The sequence below is a fragment of the Sturnus vulgaris genome, chromosome 5 (genome assembly GCF_052056855.1).
Source record: "Sturnus vulgaris isolate bStuVul1 chromosome 5, bStuVul1.hap1, whole genome shotgun sequence".
In the NCBI taxonomy this organism is placed as follows: Eukaryota; Metazoa; Chordata; class Aves; order Passeriformes; family Sturnidae; genus Sturnus; species Sturnus vulgaris.
In genome coordinates, this window is record NC_142247.1 from 29,787,533 (window position 1) to 29,807,102 (window position 19,570).

Below are 19,570 nucleotides of genomic sequence, written 5' to 3' on the forward strand. Positions count from 1 at the left end.
TCTCTGATCTGTCTCCCTCTTGGAGGAAAAGCATCCTTTAATGGCATGCTCCAGGCATAAATCACATTGCTCGATTCAGTGCTTTGCTCCATTTGGTTGGGAAGGGAGGACATAGACTGAACTTGACCCAGTTGGTCAAGTCCATTTTGGCTTTGCTCCATCCTTTCCCTGCCCACCTGTCTGGAACAGAGCCTACAGGCAACTTCACCTTTAAATACATTTCAGTCACAGAGCCTGATCAGGGAATGAACAGGGCTTTGTGACCTCTTAACTTTTCTGTATGGGTGCTGCAAGAGAACATCACTCCTTTGCCCTTTCTGAGACCCACTCAGGCTATATGTGGATAAACCTGTGTGCATACACATTTGCACATGGTTGAGAGTGTGGTTTGTTTGTCACTGAGGTGTGATAATAAGTATTTACAGAGCACCTAGTACAGAGAACTGTGAGTTGGGTAAGTTTAAATATTTGAAAAAAATCAACAGTATCTGAGTTTCAGCTATTGCTTCACAAATAAAGCTGAGATGGGGAAGAAACACACTTCCAAAAGAGTCATTTGGAAGAGTACGTTTTTGAAAGGGAATCAGTGTTGGAAGAGAAGAACCAAGTCCTCTTGCAAAAACACTGAAGCATCTGAAGCAAAGACCCCATGGGGGACCCTTAGAAGAGGAATTTCATAATCCGTTTGCATTTCCAACTGCTAGGGCAGGACTGTGCCTGTCAAATGTGCTTGGTTTTTTGTCTGATCTAGCTGTAAATGAGACTGTTTTACAGCCTAATATATCTCAGTCAGAAGCTCATTTCACACACGCTCATCAGTGAAATTAGTTCTTCAAAAACACATTTAGAGAAGTAAATGTCATCACTTTTCCCCCATGCCAAGCGCAAGATTCGTAGCCAGCTTACTCTGTTTTAGGCACTGTTACAGTGCCAAGCACAGGCACCTTGGTGTGGAAGGCAGATTTAAAGCAGGCATATACAGGTTAAACATCTGCTTTTCCCATTTCAGCACTCAGGTGGTTCAGATTATTTTTATATTGGTGCTTTGGTCCGGTGAGATGAGTGCAGAGCTAAGAGTTAGGAGATGTCAGTTGTATTCCTTAGTCTGCTGGTGACACCCACTGAGTCCCACTAACCCCATAAGCATAAGACAGACTAAAAATAACAAGCCATGGTTTATATCTTTGAGATCTGTAGAAGAAAAGAAGAAAACTCCACTCTATTGGGACCCATGGAGCTACTATAATTACAGTCATTAATAAAGAAAAATGGAACTAGACCACGATTTTTATACACAGCATTTGTACTAGGGAAAAAAATGCTATTTGATTGAAATAAAAACAATGCAATTATTATTAAAACATTTAGCAATAAAAAAGGAGGACAAGAAGAGAGGAAAGCATTCTTACACTAGAATAGCATGATCAAGGATTTCTGATTTTTAGACTTTTTTGTCAGCGCCCAGTATAGGAAAAAACATTAAATGAAACAAACCATCTAAAATTAGGCAGCATAAAACCGTACTAAAATGGATGGGAAAAGATTATTTTTGTTCTGACTGAAAAAAACACATTTAGAAAAAGCAGAACTTCCCACAAATATGAAATTTTATTTCCTGCACACCAAGTAATAAGGATATAATGTTATTTTTTTAATACCTATAACTCCACATAAATATTACTGTACTTACAGACAGAGTATTAGCACATAAACACACTTTCTACTCTATAAAGTTGCTTTGCAACAGATTCCTTCACTTCTATACAGTGTGCTCAGCTGAAGAAATCTGCTTCCAAATGATGAATCAGCTACTAAATCGTAAGTGGAAACTGGAAGACATCAAACAGTGCAAGGGCTCTTCTCTGCATAAGGGCAATGTGACAACAAAGAGTAAAATGAAGAAACATTTCCTTCTTCAATGTCAAAAAACTTAATAAAAGAGGAACATGAAATTCAAATTATCAGAAACGATCAGAACAGATTCAGTGCTCAAAAGCTGGCAAAAATAAAACAAAACCAGCCTCCATCCCCCCAAACCTCGTGCCTTGCCTTGAGAAGAAGCAACAAAAAAAGAGCCAGCACAAAGAGCAATATTTCACCCAGCAGCCTGCCACATAATCACAAAAGGATAACAACAAATGGATGTGGAATTTCACCCCACGACCAGGACACACACAGGCCCAGAGCAGAAAGCAACTACCTCTGACAGAGACCTGGAGGGTATTTTTTACTCTTTACACTTTTTCAGTGACTTGCAGGGCTTGTCACACCAACTCATTGCCATGGAGTTGAATCACATGGCAATAGGACCAGACCAATCTCCGATTTTTTTATTTCCTGCATTTTCGAACATGACCCCAAAAGGAGAGTTCCTGGGGTTTTAGTCAGGAATGCAAGAGATAAGAGAGAATGTTAATGAAGGGGTGATACATATTACAAGACATGGGTGCTTCATATTTTCTTTAGCACACTCCACAGACGGCATGAGAATGGAGGAATGATCAGGCAGGGCAGAACCCCAGAGTGCTTCAAACTGGAAACCTGAAATGGGCAGTAGCACATCCTGCTGAGAACTGCAAACAATGCAATCAATTATTGAAAACTGGTAGCTAAAGATCAGCTCTAACCCCCAAGGAGGATGGAAATCTGGAAGTGTCTCCATGTCAGTTCTCACAGAAATGGTTGGTTTGGAAGAGACGTTGAAGATCATCAACTTCCACCCTCCCTGCAATGTACAAGAACATCTTCCACAGGTCCAATTCCCCAAAGCCCCATTTAAACTGACCTTGAACACTTCCAGGGATGGGGCATCCCTTAGAAAATCCCATTTTACTTCTTTTTCTTGCACAGTATCACTTCCTGCAGCAGTGAGTTTTACAGCCTAACTACAAACTGGGTACAAAGTGTCATTCTTAGTGGACATTTACCACCTTTTGATTACACTGGCTGTCCCTTTCTTCTTCTGTCATGAGTCAGAGAGACTTTACATCCTTACATGCAACCTTTATACCATAGATAATGAGTACAGCACTGGCAAATAGAATTTTCCAGCTCCTTGTGGGATATAATTTCAAAGTCTCAGGAGTGAGGAAGGGCTTTCAGTAGCACATTATGAATAAGCACACATAAGCAGAATTTAGACACATCCAGTTTGGGAAATTGGGCATTTAAATTTAAAGTCGTGCCCACTTGACAAGAATATAAAATAAGTTTATTTAACTTTTTCCTCTGCCATGTTGCTACTGTTTCCTTAGAATTCCTTCTGAATTTCCTTTGTTCTAATTTTCTGTTATCACTTTTTTTTCCCCCTTCACATAGTATAAAATTTCTCTCAAACTTCTCCAGAAATTTTTCACCTAAGTGTGTGGACTTTTCAAACACTGGCAGATTAATAGAGTTCTTTGGGTGCTAAATGACCTACCCGACAGACCACTTGAGCACTCTTCCACTCATGTTCTAATCAGTCAGGTTCCTAATTTTTTGTCCATTCTCCTGACAATAAACTGCCATTATTCAGTCCACACAGCCAGACTCTCCTGTGAAAATCAGTCCCTACCTGGGTGTCCATGTGGAAGCCTTTGAAATGTCCAAGGTGAACACTGGCCCCCCTGTCCCATCACAGCCTTCTGAACTTTGGGATTAACCACCCCTCACTCCTTGCCTCTCCCCAGCCATCTCACACTCACAGCCATCACCTCAAACTCCCTCTGCCTCCTGCTGTCCTATTTCCCACCTTCTTTGGCAGCACCTACAACACCTCCAGCTTGGTATCATCAGTACATCTCACTAATACACTTTCCTCTTGCTTCAGATTAGTAATGAAGAACTTTAAAAAGACATTAAAAAAAGATTTGTGGCCAAAGGTCCCATTAATTATGTTTGTTGTAGCCCACTAGGCACCTTCTAATGCAGCTCATTCCCATTTATCACAAGCCTTTGTTTACAGCCTCTTTGCTAGTTTTCAGCCCTCAAGTAAATTCTCCCAGGGAATCCAGTTTCTTTTTTTTTTGTTGTTTTGTTTTAATTAATGGCAGGGTGTCTTTCTTCCAAAACATCCTCTGCATATAACCAAAGATTTATGTAGCAAGAAAAATACATAAAGGTTTAACCACAGAGTGGAAATTAAAACAGCATCAATTTAATACAGGTATAGTTCCATACTGATGAAAAGAGCAAACAGGCAGTGTCAGGGCAGGGATAGCCAGGAGAAATTCAATGGCATGTGCTTTGCAAAGGTCAGGAATGATGATGGAAAGCATCTCTGGTGCCTCTGCATGGATGGAGCAGGTCCCTGGTGGGTCAGTTTTGATGTGGTTCACACTGTTCCTCGTTGGGGCAGCTCTGGCTGTTCCAGGAGATAAATAGGAATAATAGAAAGTCTTAAGTCTCTGCCAGGCAAGCTCTCCTCCTGACCACCTTTGTCCAGCAACTAAAGTGGCAGACACCTTTAAGAGTTAATTGGATGCCATTCCAGAGGTTTCCATTTGCCTCCAAGGTTAAGTCTACCTTGATAACAGGGATCAGTCTCCCAAAGCAGTCTTTGAGCACAAATTCATGGCATGCCTGATGAAGCAGGGAGGAAAGGAGGCTGCACAACATGAGGATGCTGCTGGCTCTCACACAGCTGCCTATAACTTCCTGGAAGGAGTGAGCCTGCTGTGCACAGCCTCCAGGACACCCCCTCACAGAAAGGTCCTACCCTGATGCTTTAAATTTTAGCTTTTGTATTTTCCAGATTCTGTACTGCATTGGTATATAACTCTGAATTTCATATAAAGTGTTAGCAAGTTCTCTTCACAGGGTAGTTAGACAAAACAATCCTTTTCCAGCCTGAGAACCAAGACACCATAGCAGCTTCAGGCCCAAAAAGTGTAAACAACAGCAAATTGAGAAGAGCAATCTGGGAGGATGGGACTTCATAACCTGGAGCTGTAATTGGGCAATTAACCCCAAAATGTAAATGGACCGAAAGTTATAAAAGTGTGAAAACTTGTGACTGGACGCCAGGCTCTTGTACTGCCCAAGGTGTGTCCTTTGAAGGCCTTTTAATAAATACCTTCTTTATTCCTTGAACATCATCTAGCCTCTGTTCCAGGGAGCCTCTCAAGGCATCAACCCCAGGATCAGGGCTGGCTCCCAGCCCTCTCCTCTCTGGAGAAGGACCAGAGAGATGGAGACAGACTGGGGGAGTTGTTTTGCTGACAGTGAATAGCCAAAAACTTCTCTTGAACCTCATCTTTATCATCTCATGATGGAGCTGTTACATTCCTGGCTGTTCTCTCAGTGCCCCAACCAGTGGCTCTTTTGCCTGGTTCCTTCCTGCCATGCTGGGCACACAGGACTGTGCCTCAGTTTCTCTTTCATACCTTTCAGCACATTCTGTGCAGGGCTATTGCTCAAAGATACAAATACATCCAGGAAGTGGGACGTGATCCTTTTATAGAAGGGCTTTACACGAAGCCAGAATATCTGAAATCTACCTCCACAGCCCATTCAAGAAATTGGTGACATCATGAAAATTACTTTGGCACAAGGGAAAACATATGATGCAGACTAGGAGGTCAACTATGCAAACTTTCTCAGGTCTAGAAAAGAAAAAGGAGCATCTGAGATTTGAGAGAAGGATTAGGAGAGCTCTAGCAAGGTCTTAGCCACTGCAGACAGCCTGATCAGGGAGGTCATGGAAAACAGCAACAAGAATTGCTGCCATTCTGTACGACTGAAAACTTGCAGAGGAAATGCCTGAAGTCTCTCAGGGCTGATACACCCAGGCTCGGGCACAGCCCTGGCAGCCCCGAGCCTGGCTCATACACACACAGCAGCTCACAGAGGGGATAGCTGGGACAAAAGAGAGAATACAAAGCAGGAGGTGAGGAAGAAAGAAAAATGGGTCAGTGCTACATGCCCCTAACCTGTAACGGCACGAAAATTTTTCAGAGGACAGGATCTGGAAGGTCTTGTGAAAGCCTGAGCAAACTAATTCTCACTGCTTCCCAAAGCTCATTCTTCTCCAAACCTCATACAGAGGCCTTTTTGAGGCTACAGACATCATTAAACCTGTAATGTCTTTCAGCAAGAGAAAGAAAAAACACTTTTATTTACTGCATATTGTTCACCTTCGGTTCCTGAAGTTCCATCTACACGGCCATGCACAAAGGATGACCAGGGCAGATATTCCGGGAGACTGTTGTTTTCCTGCCCATCCAACAACACCTCTTGGCCCTGTGATGGAGAAGAGCCTGCACACAGCCTACAGAAGCCTCTATTCCTTTTGTCCCTGAACCCTGCTGGGACAGCACCACCACAGGCAGCCGTATTGATCCTGTCCTCCCCACAAGCCGAGCTGAGAGAGGGAGGCGTGACTTACTGGGCACACGGTTGATGGCTTTCAGGGGTCTCAGGACACGGACAGTACGGATTGCAGACAAGTTAATGTTTTGGAGGTCCAGGGAGTACTCCACCATCCTGCAGAAGGGGAAAGAGCAGGGAGAGAGAGAAAAAAGAGAGAAAAAGAAAGTTTAAAAGAATCCAGAATTTTGACTTGAGCCACAGGTTTATCATTTCTTCATTGAAGAGTTTCTGGAAGTTATGGGGATGAAGCCTGAGCTTCATCCTGGCAGTGGTGGCCAGGGCACACATGTTGGGTGGCCACTGCACACAAGGCCAGCAGGGCAGGAGCTGTGTGGCCAGTTTTGTTAGGAGTTACCTGCAGCACAGTAGGATGCTCCCTGTGTTCCCCTCACCTCCCACTGCAGGGTATGGGAGGCAGCTGCCTCTTGGCAGGCAGCTTCAGCTAAACCTACTTTATCTCACACAGAAATAAACTCTCTTCCTTAAAGTACTAACTTCTTTGACTAGGTGAAAAGGCTTCCCCCATGGCCATGAATCACTCCTTTTTGACACCAACCAAAAGGAGAAAAGCCTAATTTTAGGACATATGCTAGACCTTAGCTTTCCTAACCCAATAACATGTGCTGTAAATAACCTCAAAGTGCAAATAGGTGTGACTCATGCATTGGCTTTGCTGCAAGAGCAGCAGGTGCAGGTGACAAAAAGTGACCTGGCCCAGTAATCTTTAGCCCAGCATTCTCTCCTCACCCAGTATGGCAAATGTCCTGTCTCTTTGAAAGCTTGGTGGGAAACTATTATAATCATAATTTATCCTGGCCAGCAATTTCCACCTGAGGACCTCAAAGTATCTTTCATGTTTTCACGAACAGAGGTGCACGAGGTCTCCAGGGTGACATGGGCTGTTGTCACCAGCTCCCCTTGGGTAACTCTGATCTTCACATGGGATCAAGAGGGTGACAAAATTGGCAGGTGAAATAGCAGCACAGTCAGGACAGGAACTGCTTCTACTGAATCTCTTCTCGGACATGAATGATGAACGTACAAAAAGTTCCCTTTTCCTTGGCCTTTTAACAAGACTCAAGAGACAGGAAGATATTGGGGGGGACAGCTTTTTGTTACTGCACCCTTTCTTGGAACAAAAATATTATAATTTATACAGAAAGACCCACAAGTCAACCTAAAGCTTACCCAAATCTCCCTGACCAGGAATCACTGAGAATTAAATGAGGGAGCTAAAGTGAGACATTAAGAGGGAAATGGGGTACAGACAGTCTGTAAAAGATAATCAGGGAGAGGCATTAAGTGAAATGGAGCAGAGGACTGATCCTTCTATTGATTACCCTCCATTCAAGAGGACCTTGAAGAGGTAATGTCTGGTTATCTTCTACACCTTCCACAAAGGGGACTTACCAGAGTGATAGATTTTCAAACATGATGGGGTAAACCTGTCGAAGTGTTGTGATTATCCTCTCTCATGCTCTCTTTCTTTCTCTCCCTCATTCCTTTCAGTCTGTTCTCTCATGCACTTTTAGGGTAATTGCACGAAATAATTCTTTCTCTGAAATGCAGTGGCATTCATTTACCTCCCTGGAGCTGTCAGTTCCAGATATACCAGGTACAGAAGAAGAGACAAGGGATTTCGTGCAGATAATCAAAATATTCCCAGCCCCCAAAAAATCCCCAACCCCAGACCAAGCACAAATGTTCAACCAGCCTACAGAAAGAATTAGTGATAGACAGAGGCGTAGGATCCAGTCAGATGAAACTGGGAAGCAGGCATGAAAGCAGGAGGAACACAGAGATATAAATGCATGGACATGACTACAGGACATCCCTGTGTGGTGCAAAGGCACACAGTGAAAGGGCCTTGAGTAAGCACTGACCAACCTTGCCCCACATAAAGCAAGATTGTCTCATCAGCACGTTGTTGCTCCAGAATTAGACAGACCTGCAGAAACTTTGGAATTCCAGTTACAGGCAAAGCACATTAGAGACAGAGTTGTGTTGCTCCCAGGACACGAGCTAACAGCTCTGCAGAGGAGCTGACACACACACAAGCAGCTTCCTGGCTGAAGGAGCCCCCACGCTGCAGTCTGTTGTGGGGGTATGGATATGCACAGAAACATAAAGGCCTCAAGCTTGGTGAAGTCTCCCTGAACTTCCTTTCCTCTCCTAAAAACACTCATCTCTTAAGAGAACTGGCTTGCCTCTGATGTAAAAAAAAAAAATAAATTATTTTGAGCAGTAGCAAGAACAACCCAAAACGGAGTCAAATTCCAAGTAAGCTGTTGGCCCAAATTATATCTAATTTCAAAAAGCACTTTTTTCTGAACTGCGAGGAGCCAAATGAGAAGTCCTAAATAATACTATGGCCCTCAGAGAAACTGAGCACAGGAGAAACACACAGGACTAGGGGTGACATCTTTTCTTAGCCTTACATGCAAAATTAATTTAAAATCTTTTCTAACCATTTGGGTTTTGTCCTCGTGTGGCTGCAGCATGTGAGTAACCTTAACCAGGGGCACATCCCTGCCTTCTCCTAGAGGGAATGAGTTTGCCACCTATGTAGTACAGTCCCTGTGCCACTAGAAAATTATCAATCATCCAAGTAGTGACCGTGGGTCCTTTCAGCACAAGACAAATGCTGCCTTAACTCAACTCTGTGGTTCAGACTGCAGTAAGCCAGCCTCCTGCAGCCCTCAGTGGCCACAGAGTCACAGATTTACTGCCATCACGTTCCAGTGTAGCCAGACAAAAGAGCTGAACAGACAATCACACTGCCAGGGAAAACAGCAGGCTGTTGCCAAGCATGGGTTAGAAAAGGGCAACTGCTAAATCTTTTAGACACCAACTTGTAACAAAAAAGAACTAAGCCCCAGGGCTTCAGCTTGATTAACAGACCCCTTTTGCCTACAGTTCTTCCTCGGGCCTCCTGGTCTTGGCTGTAATAACGGAGAAATCCGGGATGCTTAAATCCCTGCAGATGAGATGTGACTATCGTAGTCACATAGATTGTCTCCGAACAACTTCAATACAATCCCAGAGTCATTTTTGCATTAGGGCCTCTCATTCTCACCTTTTCATTTCCAGTGATCACTTCAGCATCAGCTCATGTTCACCCTTCTCTTTGTGCAATGGTAGCATGCCCACACAATGCAGATGACCGAGGTGCAGTGAAACTCCATTGATTACCAAAAACCCACCCATCTTCTGTGTAGATAAAACTGACAAATCCAGATGTTGCCTCCATTCTCTAATGAAATAGGAGCTCTAAGTGACTCTGCTGGAGTCTGCAGGCATCTGTAGCATTTCAGGGGTTGCTAGCCCAGCTCTTTTTGGTTTTATTATCATTCTCCAGCCAGCCCTGCTCCCCACAGCCTGGAAACTGTGGACACTTAACCTGCTCTAGGTTTGGGCTGTACCCCATCTCCTGTTGCCATACACGGAGCTGACATACAGCATTAGGTGGTGTCAAAAGGAGGACAGGCAAAAGGACTCACCACAAAAAGTGATCAGTCAGAAGCTGGCAGCAGGTCCATGCCAGCAGGTTCACATTTTCTGTGATTTTCTAGCGAGCGTGTGATGGTGGGTCGGGTGTACTGTGCTTATTTGGACTCTCAGGCCGGTGGGTTTGGATCCTTATCACTCGAGCAACCTGCAGGACCCCGTGTTTGCTGGGTGTTTGTAAACCAAGGTAATGTTACAGCAGGACAAAATGTTTTCCACCTATTGAGCTCCAGGAGACTCCCAGGCTCCTTGTCCTTGCTTTGTAGCAGCTCAGTGCCATGAGCAAGGGTAGCCCCCATGACCTGGCTACCCTTCATCTTGCTCTCCTCTCTTTCTTGGCTGCTTAAAGCATGTCTTGTTAGCAAATACTGTAAATTCTTTAAGGTCTAGGGGCAGTCAGACAAAGTCTAGGATGTGGGAAGGGGAGGAAAGGGGGAAAACAAGGTTGTGTTGGTTGTGAGTCCTTTCTATTTATCATGAGGGAACAGAGTGAAATGCATCTCTTCTGAGGGAAACAGCAGCTCATTTCTGGCATCACTAAAGTATTTTGTGGCCCCTTGTGTGAGTGGGTGAGTGGAGGGACAGGTTCAGAAGCTTAAACTATGCTAAATCAGACAAACTTCTCATCTGTGATGGAATTTGAGCACCGAGGTATCAAGAAAATTGAATATTTAGAGAAATTCTTTTTCCCTTGCTAGAGGTTTTCTTTTTTGAAACCTTCTACGTGAAACTCTTCTGGAAGGAGAGGGGATTGGCACGGGCAGTGTTCTCACACCACACAGCTGAAGACTGATGCACGTTGGGAACACTGTCAGAGTGGGAAATGGGACAGGGGCACTGGCTGCATGCATAGGGTTCATCCTGCAGAAGCAGGGGGATGCCTGGCAGGGAACACCTCTCCACTTGAGCTCTGCCTCCCTCCCCACTCTCAAGGCATCTCACTTGCTCCCTGCCTCTTTACATCTCTCTGACACACGCCTGCCTGCAACATTCCCACCTCTCATTTTAATCTTTCTTCTTAATTCCCACTTTTTCCATTTGCCCCTTGACTTTTCCTCCGTGTTTTTCCATTTAGGTAAATCTGCTCAGCTGAACACACAAAGGACCTGGAGTTAAACAGAGATGAGACCAAGCTACTGCAGGGAACAAGTGAGCAATTTGTTAGCACGCTGACCCTGTGCAGAATGTGCCTGGTCTCATGCACCTCTGTCCCGTGTCACGCCACTGGAGCAGACAGCGAGTACTCAGGGACAAGGGGGCATGGAAACATTCAATGCTCCTGAGGCTGGACAGCACCAGAATAGCTTCGTCAGCTACAGCCTGGCACTTATTTAGTCCTCTGCACCTGTGAGCTCGAGAGTGGGCTTGGATGTGCCTTGGCACTCGGGAGGAGCAGCACTCACAGTCCAACAGCAGAAATGCACGGCCAGCGTGGCTCTGTGCCAGGCACAGAACAGACTGACCAGCAGCATGGAGGAGCAAAGCTAAGGCTATCTAAATAGACATAGTGACAATACAAAAGCCATGTAAGGAGTCCAGAAAATTCAGACTTTATCTGCTGCACGTGTGACTCAATATACTTATGCAATGCCTGGCTAGCTGCTTCCTTGCAGTTACATTCAATGAAATCCATTATTAAAACAGTTCAAACATTACCATTTACCTCTTCATATTTACATCTCCTTATACCTTTATTAAATAGTTATTAACTCTCCTAATCTTGGCTTCTGAACTTCTATTTGCTGAAAATTAGCAGCCAAGAAATGGTATTTAAAACCTATTCTGAAATCATTCATGAAAAATACCGAGGCAGTATTTTTCTTATGACACAAAGCCAATATGTTTTTGTCAAATTAAAAAGCTGCCTAATTCCCCTTCTCTGATAGAAGTTTTCAATTGAAATCTAATTAACTACAATCTAATCAATTCATATTTTTTGTCAAATAAATTTAATTTTGGCACTGAAGCCAAAAACTTCATGGCTGTGACTTTGTAGCTGTAATTTTAGACTTTCTATGGGCCTCTGTGGGAAGTGAAGCTTTTTCTGCCTGTGGACTTCCATTTGATCCCTACATCTATGAGCACCTGATATGACCAGGTCAGAAGACTTTGATTGGTCTCTGCTCTGAATTCCTTCATCTTCTCAGTTACATCAGGGCTCAAAGACTGGTGTCTACCTATACCAAAGCTAGATGGGATTTAATCAATGTCTTCTGTGTACAGGAATATGCCTTTCTGTCCTTGGCTCCTTGATTTGGCAATCAAATTTTACAAACTGAAATTTCTACCACTTTGAAGATCTAGAACATAGGAGCCCATAGGAAAAACACAAGACAGTCAGTTTTTCCTGACTGAAATTTTCAGATATCCAAAATTTGGAGCTGACATCTCTCCATTTACCAAAATGTCTAGTGCTTGATATATGAGTCATCCCACAGCTCAAATCTTCCACTTGATGTTTGTGGGGTGATGGGAGACCGATTTACCCCTAAATTTTTCTACTTCAGTCATACACACGGATGAGAAGGAGGTCTCACTGCCTCTGCTCTGGCTTCAAAGACTGTGGCTACAACAAAAAGAAGGAGAAAAGCTGGTATTTGCACTGGACAATGTACTCCAGTGGTCCCATATCTCCCCTCTTACATTATATATCTGTCCTGGGGCTCTATAAAAAAAGGCATGAGCATAGCTAGATGCACACAGCCCTGGTCTCCTGTGGCCAGAGGTGCAGCAATGGGCAGGGAACATGGAGAACAGGCTACCCCAGAGACTCCATCAGCTGAATCTGTGCTGTGGAAAGGGAAGGCAGGCAATAAAATCCACTTACTCAGGGGTCCACAACTGCCTGGATAGTGGAGACCCTCAGCACTGGAGTAACAGTAGTGAGGCAGGAGGAAGAGTGTATAAATAGGCAGGAAAAAAGAGCACACAAATAAAGGTCTAGAGCATGGGGCACATGTGGCCATCAAAATACCTCCTGTCATGCCTTGCTAAGGCTGGACCTGCCTGAGCTTGTACACAAAGAGAGCTGCAAGATGAATCCAATCTTTTGTAAATCCATCTAGACATATTAGAAGCAGAGAGAAGATTTTGATGAGGCCTGACCAGACACTGGGCAAGAGCAGAGGGCTACTGCTTCCACTCAGAGTCTGCAGCCACAGGGTGCACACAAACCAGCTGATGCAGACAAGCTACGTGCCAGCCCAGCTCCTAGCCAGGACCTATTTTTTTAAGATTTCTGCCCCATGCCCACCATTTTGCTTTACAGATGGAGCCACATCCTTATTTCCCCCAGAAGTCCAGAATGCTATGGCGAAAGTTAAAGACTCTTTCATTATTTGGACCCAATCTTTTGCCCTATGGACATCGTGGTGCAGGAGCCATAGGGCTGCCAGGCAGATCCCAGCCCTGACCCTCCTATCAGCTCACTTGGGATAGATAGATGTATCTATACAGATATAGATACCTGAAGAACAAACTGTGCATTTGTACCCATTTTGCTCAGTTTGGTGCCTCTGGGGCCAGGCTTCAACATTCACCCTAAATGGATGATCCAAAATCCTTTCAACATCTACCACAGAAAAAGTGGAATAACACAGTAGGCTTCCAAATTGCTCTGCAAACCACAGTGTACTAAGCTAAGTAGTCCTGCTTATCTCTTTTAAATTTAGAGCTCATTATGCTGCAAAAAGACAACTCTCTGCTGACAGAAAAACTGAAAGATAGAAGCAAAAAAAAAAAAAGCCTTGCTAGTAAAACAAGAAATGCAAAAATTACACTCCTTTATCCCCATTTATAAAATATAATAATAATAAAGTGTCTATAATTCTGTTAGTAAAAAGACATTTCCCCAGGGAGCAATAGATCAATTACTAATTACACAGTCAGCTCCTGAGCTGTGATGCTTTGTATTCTTAAAAAAATAACCTGCAACTTTCCCCCTTCCAGTACAAAATTTTTTTTACCTTTTTTTTTATATTGCTGTGCAAGCAAAAGCCACTGAAAGCTTCCAGAGCCTGTGAGACTTGTCCCTTGCTGCCTGGTATGTGATTATTTCACACCCTGGAACACTCAGATTTCTCTCCAAACTGTGTACTAAGAGAAAATGTCAGAGTTTCTTAATAGTTTCAGAGACATGATACGAAAAGACATAAGCAGGTTTTCACACTGTGATAAGAAAGCCAGAAGGACTCGCTGAGCTCAGATGACTGAATGCAAGTGATGGGGCCACACTTTTAAAAACCAAGGCAGAACACAGGCTCTGAGATCTGTATTTCACTGTTTAGGGGAAAATAGAAAAGGAAAATAAAAAAGAATGTCTGCATTTTGGTCCTAGAAGCCTGCTGGTTTTACCTTTTTGGGGAGTTTGTGTTTAGATTTTTTTAAAGAAACTTAACATTCATATGGTAGGGAATTAGCTTTCAGGAAGGCAAAAAATCAGAGGCAATAATTGAGAACTACATGTTACGCAGGCAGGGTAGAGCTGCCTCCTTGTTTTGATTCTTCTCTGGTGTGATTCATTTCGTTTTGATGACTGCTTTCATTTCAATATGTTGCACATCTAGGGATAGTTTTACTGGGAGAAAGCAAATGAAATAATTAGTATCATTAAGGAGGAAAAAACGAGTGCATGTTTGAGGGGAGGGCTGTGCTGCTGCTATTTCTACCTTTGGATAAGATGCTATTTAGCCTGCTACTTGCTGGTTTCCATCTTTTTCTGATCACTACTTGAAACACCTAATTGCTATATTTATTACAATTTTCTTTAACTTGCCATGATTTTATAGAGACTTCTACTTGGCATCGAACATTAGCTAACAAGGATTTTCTGAGCATTCTGCTGTTTACCCTGCTGCTAATAAGTATTTAATGATCTGAGATTTTAAAGTCATAACTATGCAAATTCTGGCCAGGTCCCTGAAGGACCGCAGTTAATTAAAAGCAAAGAAAAAGCGCAAGATTGGCAACACTTCCCCATCTTGTGAGATTAAGGCCAGTTGGTGTGCTTCAGGCTAAGAGGCGTCTTCCCAGTGTGGAAGGGCACCACACAGTGATGGTTTTGTTTCCTGGAAACACGTGGGCATTTGAGGATGGAGGGTTGGTACCTCACATCCTTCAGGAGAGCTGCCAGTTCCCTTTCCCAGGCTGAAATGTAGAGGGATAAGCTTAGGGCCATAAGTGCTTCCCATGTGAGGAGAACTTTGGTGTTCACAGTGATGCTGCACACGTTTGAGAAGAGCTTGGATGGATGAATTTGGGAAGCATCATCGCTCCAAGTTTTTCGAAAGGATGCCATATCTAGGGAATTACGGGGAACAGAACTCAAGGACAGCAGAGAACTACCAGAAAGGAAAGGTAAAAGTAATATCTCAGGTAATAGAAATACTTTCCAGATTCCTAGTGTGGAAGCTGCATAAAGCACTCCTGAAGAAGCAACTAGCCAAAAGGCACAGGGAGTGAGCAGAAATGTTCTGCTCAGCTTAAGGGGCTGCCAGACTTGCCTGAGAAGAGATCTTCAGCTCTAGAAAACCCTCTCCAAAGGCTGCATAACTACTCAGAAAGGAAAGGATGCTTTGGAAAAGAAATGGAGATACCAGGAGAGCAGTGCTGCCATACTACAGGTGAAAATAAAAAGCAAATTTTGGAAGGCTTTCAGATTTCAAGGACACTATTTACCCATGATGATGTGTTTTGAAACTAATTGTTTTTCTTATGATGATAGATATACCACATATTATAGACTTTTATTTGTTTCCCTTTCTGAAGAAGTTGGACAAGAAATATTCAGCTGAACTCCTTAGTGGCACATTCTGGCCAACAGGCAAAAAGGTGATGGAGGAATCTGGTAACAAAGTTCTGCCTTGGCCAGCCACATACAGCAAGAGACTGGCAGAGAACTGGGGTAATCTTGTGCAGAAATATTAACCAGGATTTCATTAGAAGAAAAATTAGGTTTTAGAGAACTGAAAGACCAGTCAGAAAATTAAATAAAAGACCAAAGGGAAAAGTGATAAAACTAGGAATATTCTTACAGAACCTCCATGTCAAGAACAAAACTAATCAAGGCACTAAAAGATGTAAAGAGGAGAAAAATAGTGTCGCCTCTACACCTGTGCCAGGGGCCTGAGTAATAAAGAGAATAAGAATTGTTCATTTTATGAGCATAATGCCTAAATGGCATTAGGAAGGCCTGGTGGGAAAATCTGCATGAAAGGAATATTAAAATCAAGTTTAACCTAGTAGGGAGGCTCAAGTGGACAGAAAGAGAGGGGGAGTAACACACTCTGTCAAAAATGGCATTTTCTAGTACAGAATCAGTGACAAAATACTTACAGATTAATTTTCTGCCATATAGAGAATTCCTCCTGGCTAGAGAAATGGGCTGACAGGAGCCTCATGAATTCCACAGATGAGTGCAAGGTCCTGCATTTGGGCTGGACTGATGGACAGTGGTGCTGCTGAAAAGGAGCTGCCAGTGCTGGGGGACAGGTCCACCCAGGAAAGGACAGTGACATGCCGAGCTGCACCAGTCCATTGCAGCTGGTAGATGAGCGAGGGATTGCATCCCTTCCTGGGCACTCGGTAGACCACATCTAAAACAGCACATTCACTTTTGGCCCTCCAATGAACAAAGGTGTTGATAAGTTGAAGCAAGTTTAGTGGAGGGTCACCAAGGTGCTCAGGGATGGAGCATCTGTCCTGTGGGGAGAGGCTGAAGGATGTGGGCTTGTTCAATTTGGAAAGGAGATGATTTGGGTGGGACCTAACAGCAACTCCTTGGTACTTACAAGGCATCAGCGATATTACGCCAGAATCTTCACAGTGCCACATGGCAGGAGAACGAGACACAACAAACACAAAACCAGGGAGGAAAGGGAGGTTCAGACCAGTTACAGAAATACCTCAGCAGTGGGGCTGGGATGATGAGAGATGGTGCCATCTCCATCTGGGGTGGTTGTCAAGACTTGACTGGAACACTCTAACTTGAGTTTGCTGTTGACCCTCCTTTGAACAGCAAGATTGGAATGGAGACCCCACAAGGTCTTTTCCAATCCAGATTATCTACGACCCTATGAATGTGATTAGGTATGTTCAGATCACACCAGAATACAGGCTGACTAGCTCTCTTTATAGAAGCATTCTCTCAATTCACCCCTTAGAATTTAATTTGAGCAATGCATTGGAGTACCTAAACCTGCTTGGAAGTTCCCAGCCTTACAAATCACAGAAAATTGTATTCAAGAATGGAAGACAGAGAGATTGTCTATCAAGTCCTTTTTTAAAAAAATATAGAACTTGATTTCATGTGTTACGTCCAATTCATGTAAGGTCATCAACAGTGCCAGATATATCTGTGGATTTGAGAAGCCATATTCATGAATTTGAAACCATACAGAAACAGCCATAAAATCATTTAGACTGGAAAACACCTTTAACATCATTGAGTCTAACTCAACCCAGCCAAGTCCACCACTAAACCCCGTCCTTAAGCACCAGCCACATCTACGTGTCTTTTAAATAGCTCCAAGTGTCAGACTAGTCAGACTTCAACTCACAAGCTGTGGAGTACAGTCAAGTGGTGTTTAGGAATATTTATCATGTATCCAAGAAGCTTCAGGAGAGACAAGAAAGGTGTACAGGCTAAAAAGATAGTACAACATGAGTAAAAGCAGAAGCAGACACGTAATAGCAGGAGAGGGGAAGGTGATACCCATGAATATAAATTAGGAGACAGACTTGTAGAAAATTTGTAAGAGAACTGAAAGAGCACATAAAATGGTGTAAGTTTTAGAACAAGAAAACAGAATTGTCACTAACAATGTAAAAAATGCAGAAAACATCAGTTAAAAAAAGTCCTCTGGGGAAGGTCAGATGATGTATGTGCACCATTGATCATAATGAGCTAATTTCAGCTCCAGCTGTGATCAAGTATTTCAGGCTGTGCCTAAATAGGGATTTTCTAAGATAAGCAAGCCTGGACAATTTTTATGCAAGAGTTTTAAAAGAGACGGTCAGAAAAGATCTGGACCAGTGCTGATAATTTTTGATTAGACTCAGAAAACTGGGAAAGAATCCAAGGGTCAAAGGAATTCTGATGTTGTGCCAGTACACAGTGATCTCAATGGCAGGACTGACGCTAGTGACAGTACAGTAATAAAATTGACAATATGCATCATGGATAGATTATGGATTAAAAGTGGATAACGAAATTAACCATACCCAATAGAGGTTTAAGGAAAAATAGACATCATCAAACTAATGTGCTATAATCTCTTCTGAGATTACAAGTCTGGGTCATACAAGTAATTAGGTTGATATGGCTGGAATGATATGTAATCATCATGACATACATTAGCTGGAGAAAAATTGTCTAAGTAATAAACTTCACATGCAACACTAAATGGGGATTCATTTGTGAGCAGATGTACTTCTGTAATGCACAATTCTTGCCACTCAGTTCTTTATTTATTTATCGCAACCTGACAGAAAACTAAAAAAAGTCACTGATGGATTTTGCAGTTGAGGCGTATTTTTGGGAGAACAGAAAAGCAACGAAGATGACGAGTCAGGGATAGAACAGCATGAACACTGAAAATGCAAATAATATGCATTCCAGTATTCCAGTGTGAAAAAATACCAACATACATCTGTGAACAAAGTTTACTGCTCCTACTAATAGGAAGGGGTTTTCTCTCTTCAGAAGAGGAGACAGGAAAAAAAAACCCCAACCAATCAAGCTTGGAGGCAATGAAGAAAGCAGCTGAATTAATTGATAGCGAGCTGCTGTGATTGAATGGACAGGCTACTGCAGTACTTGGTATAGGAAACAGGAAGTTTCAGGCAGGAACAGCAAGACAATATTACAACCAACGGCACTGAAGCAGACTGAAGTGCTGACAGAATGCTATATTTTGTCCTGAAATGTACCATTTTTAAAAGCTGTTTAAGAACAGCACAAGAATATCTCAAAATGCCAAAATATCCTAAACGCCATTCCTCACACCAAAGGTAAGGACAGGATGGAATTTGACGACAGTTTGAGATCTACATAGCAAACTCCACTGTGGTAATGGAAAGAGATAAAGACAGCATTCTGTAAAAGACAGACCCTCTCCTCAGTCAATGGAATTCAAGCAACCAGTAGTCAGAGAAAGATTTTGGGCATATTTTTGGGGACACTCATGTAATCATACTCATCCCCTCATTCCCTCCTGCCACATAGTGAAGTCCTCTGCCCCTTAATTTACCTAACATGTCCCAGGGATGCCACAGAATCGGGCAAAGACAGACAGAACTCCCACCACAAACGGTTAATCACAGCACTTGGATCATGAGAGGCAGAACAACAACTCTCTACATGGAATCATGCCTCCAAGGTCAGGGACAGCCTCAGGTCAGATATATAAAGGGATGATATCTCCTTTTCTAGAGGGACAGTGGCATCCTCTCCAACCACATGTGAATGCTACTGTTTCACAGAATAGAGTGAGCAGGGGAAATTGTTCACTCTTGTATTTCTAGAGAACAGCCTAGCTTTAAAAGTTGATGAGTGTGAGCCCAGAAACAAGTGACTCTTCCCCTAAATTCATACACATATAGACTCTGGCTGACATTTCCAATCTGATTAGCTTTCTCATTATCTCAACTTTCAAACCATCATAGGCTCTCAAGTTGAGGAAGCTGCCCTCTGAAGTCACCTCAGTTCAAGCTC

General features: G+C 43.1%; 1 protein-coding gene across 6 annotated transcripts in view; it reads right to left on the minus strand.

The window, feature by feature from the left end:
• CACNA1I (calcium voltage-gated channel subunit alpha1 I) overlaps positions 1-19,570 on the minus strand; it is a 168,477-nt gene that overhangs the window by 66,521 nt on the left and 82,386 nt on the right. For all 6 annotated transcript variants that reach the window (XM_088165279.1, XM_088165281.1, XM_088165280.1 and 3 more), the window contains one exon: positions 6,368-6,465. In XM_088165279.1, coding sequence (XP_088021405.1) covers positions 6,368-6,465 — 98 coding nt within the window. The remainder of the gene's footprint in view (positions 1-6,367; positions 6,466-19,570) is intronic.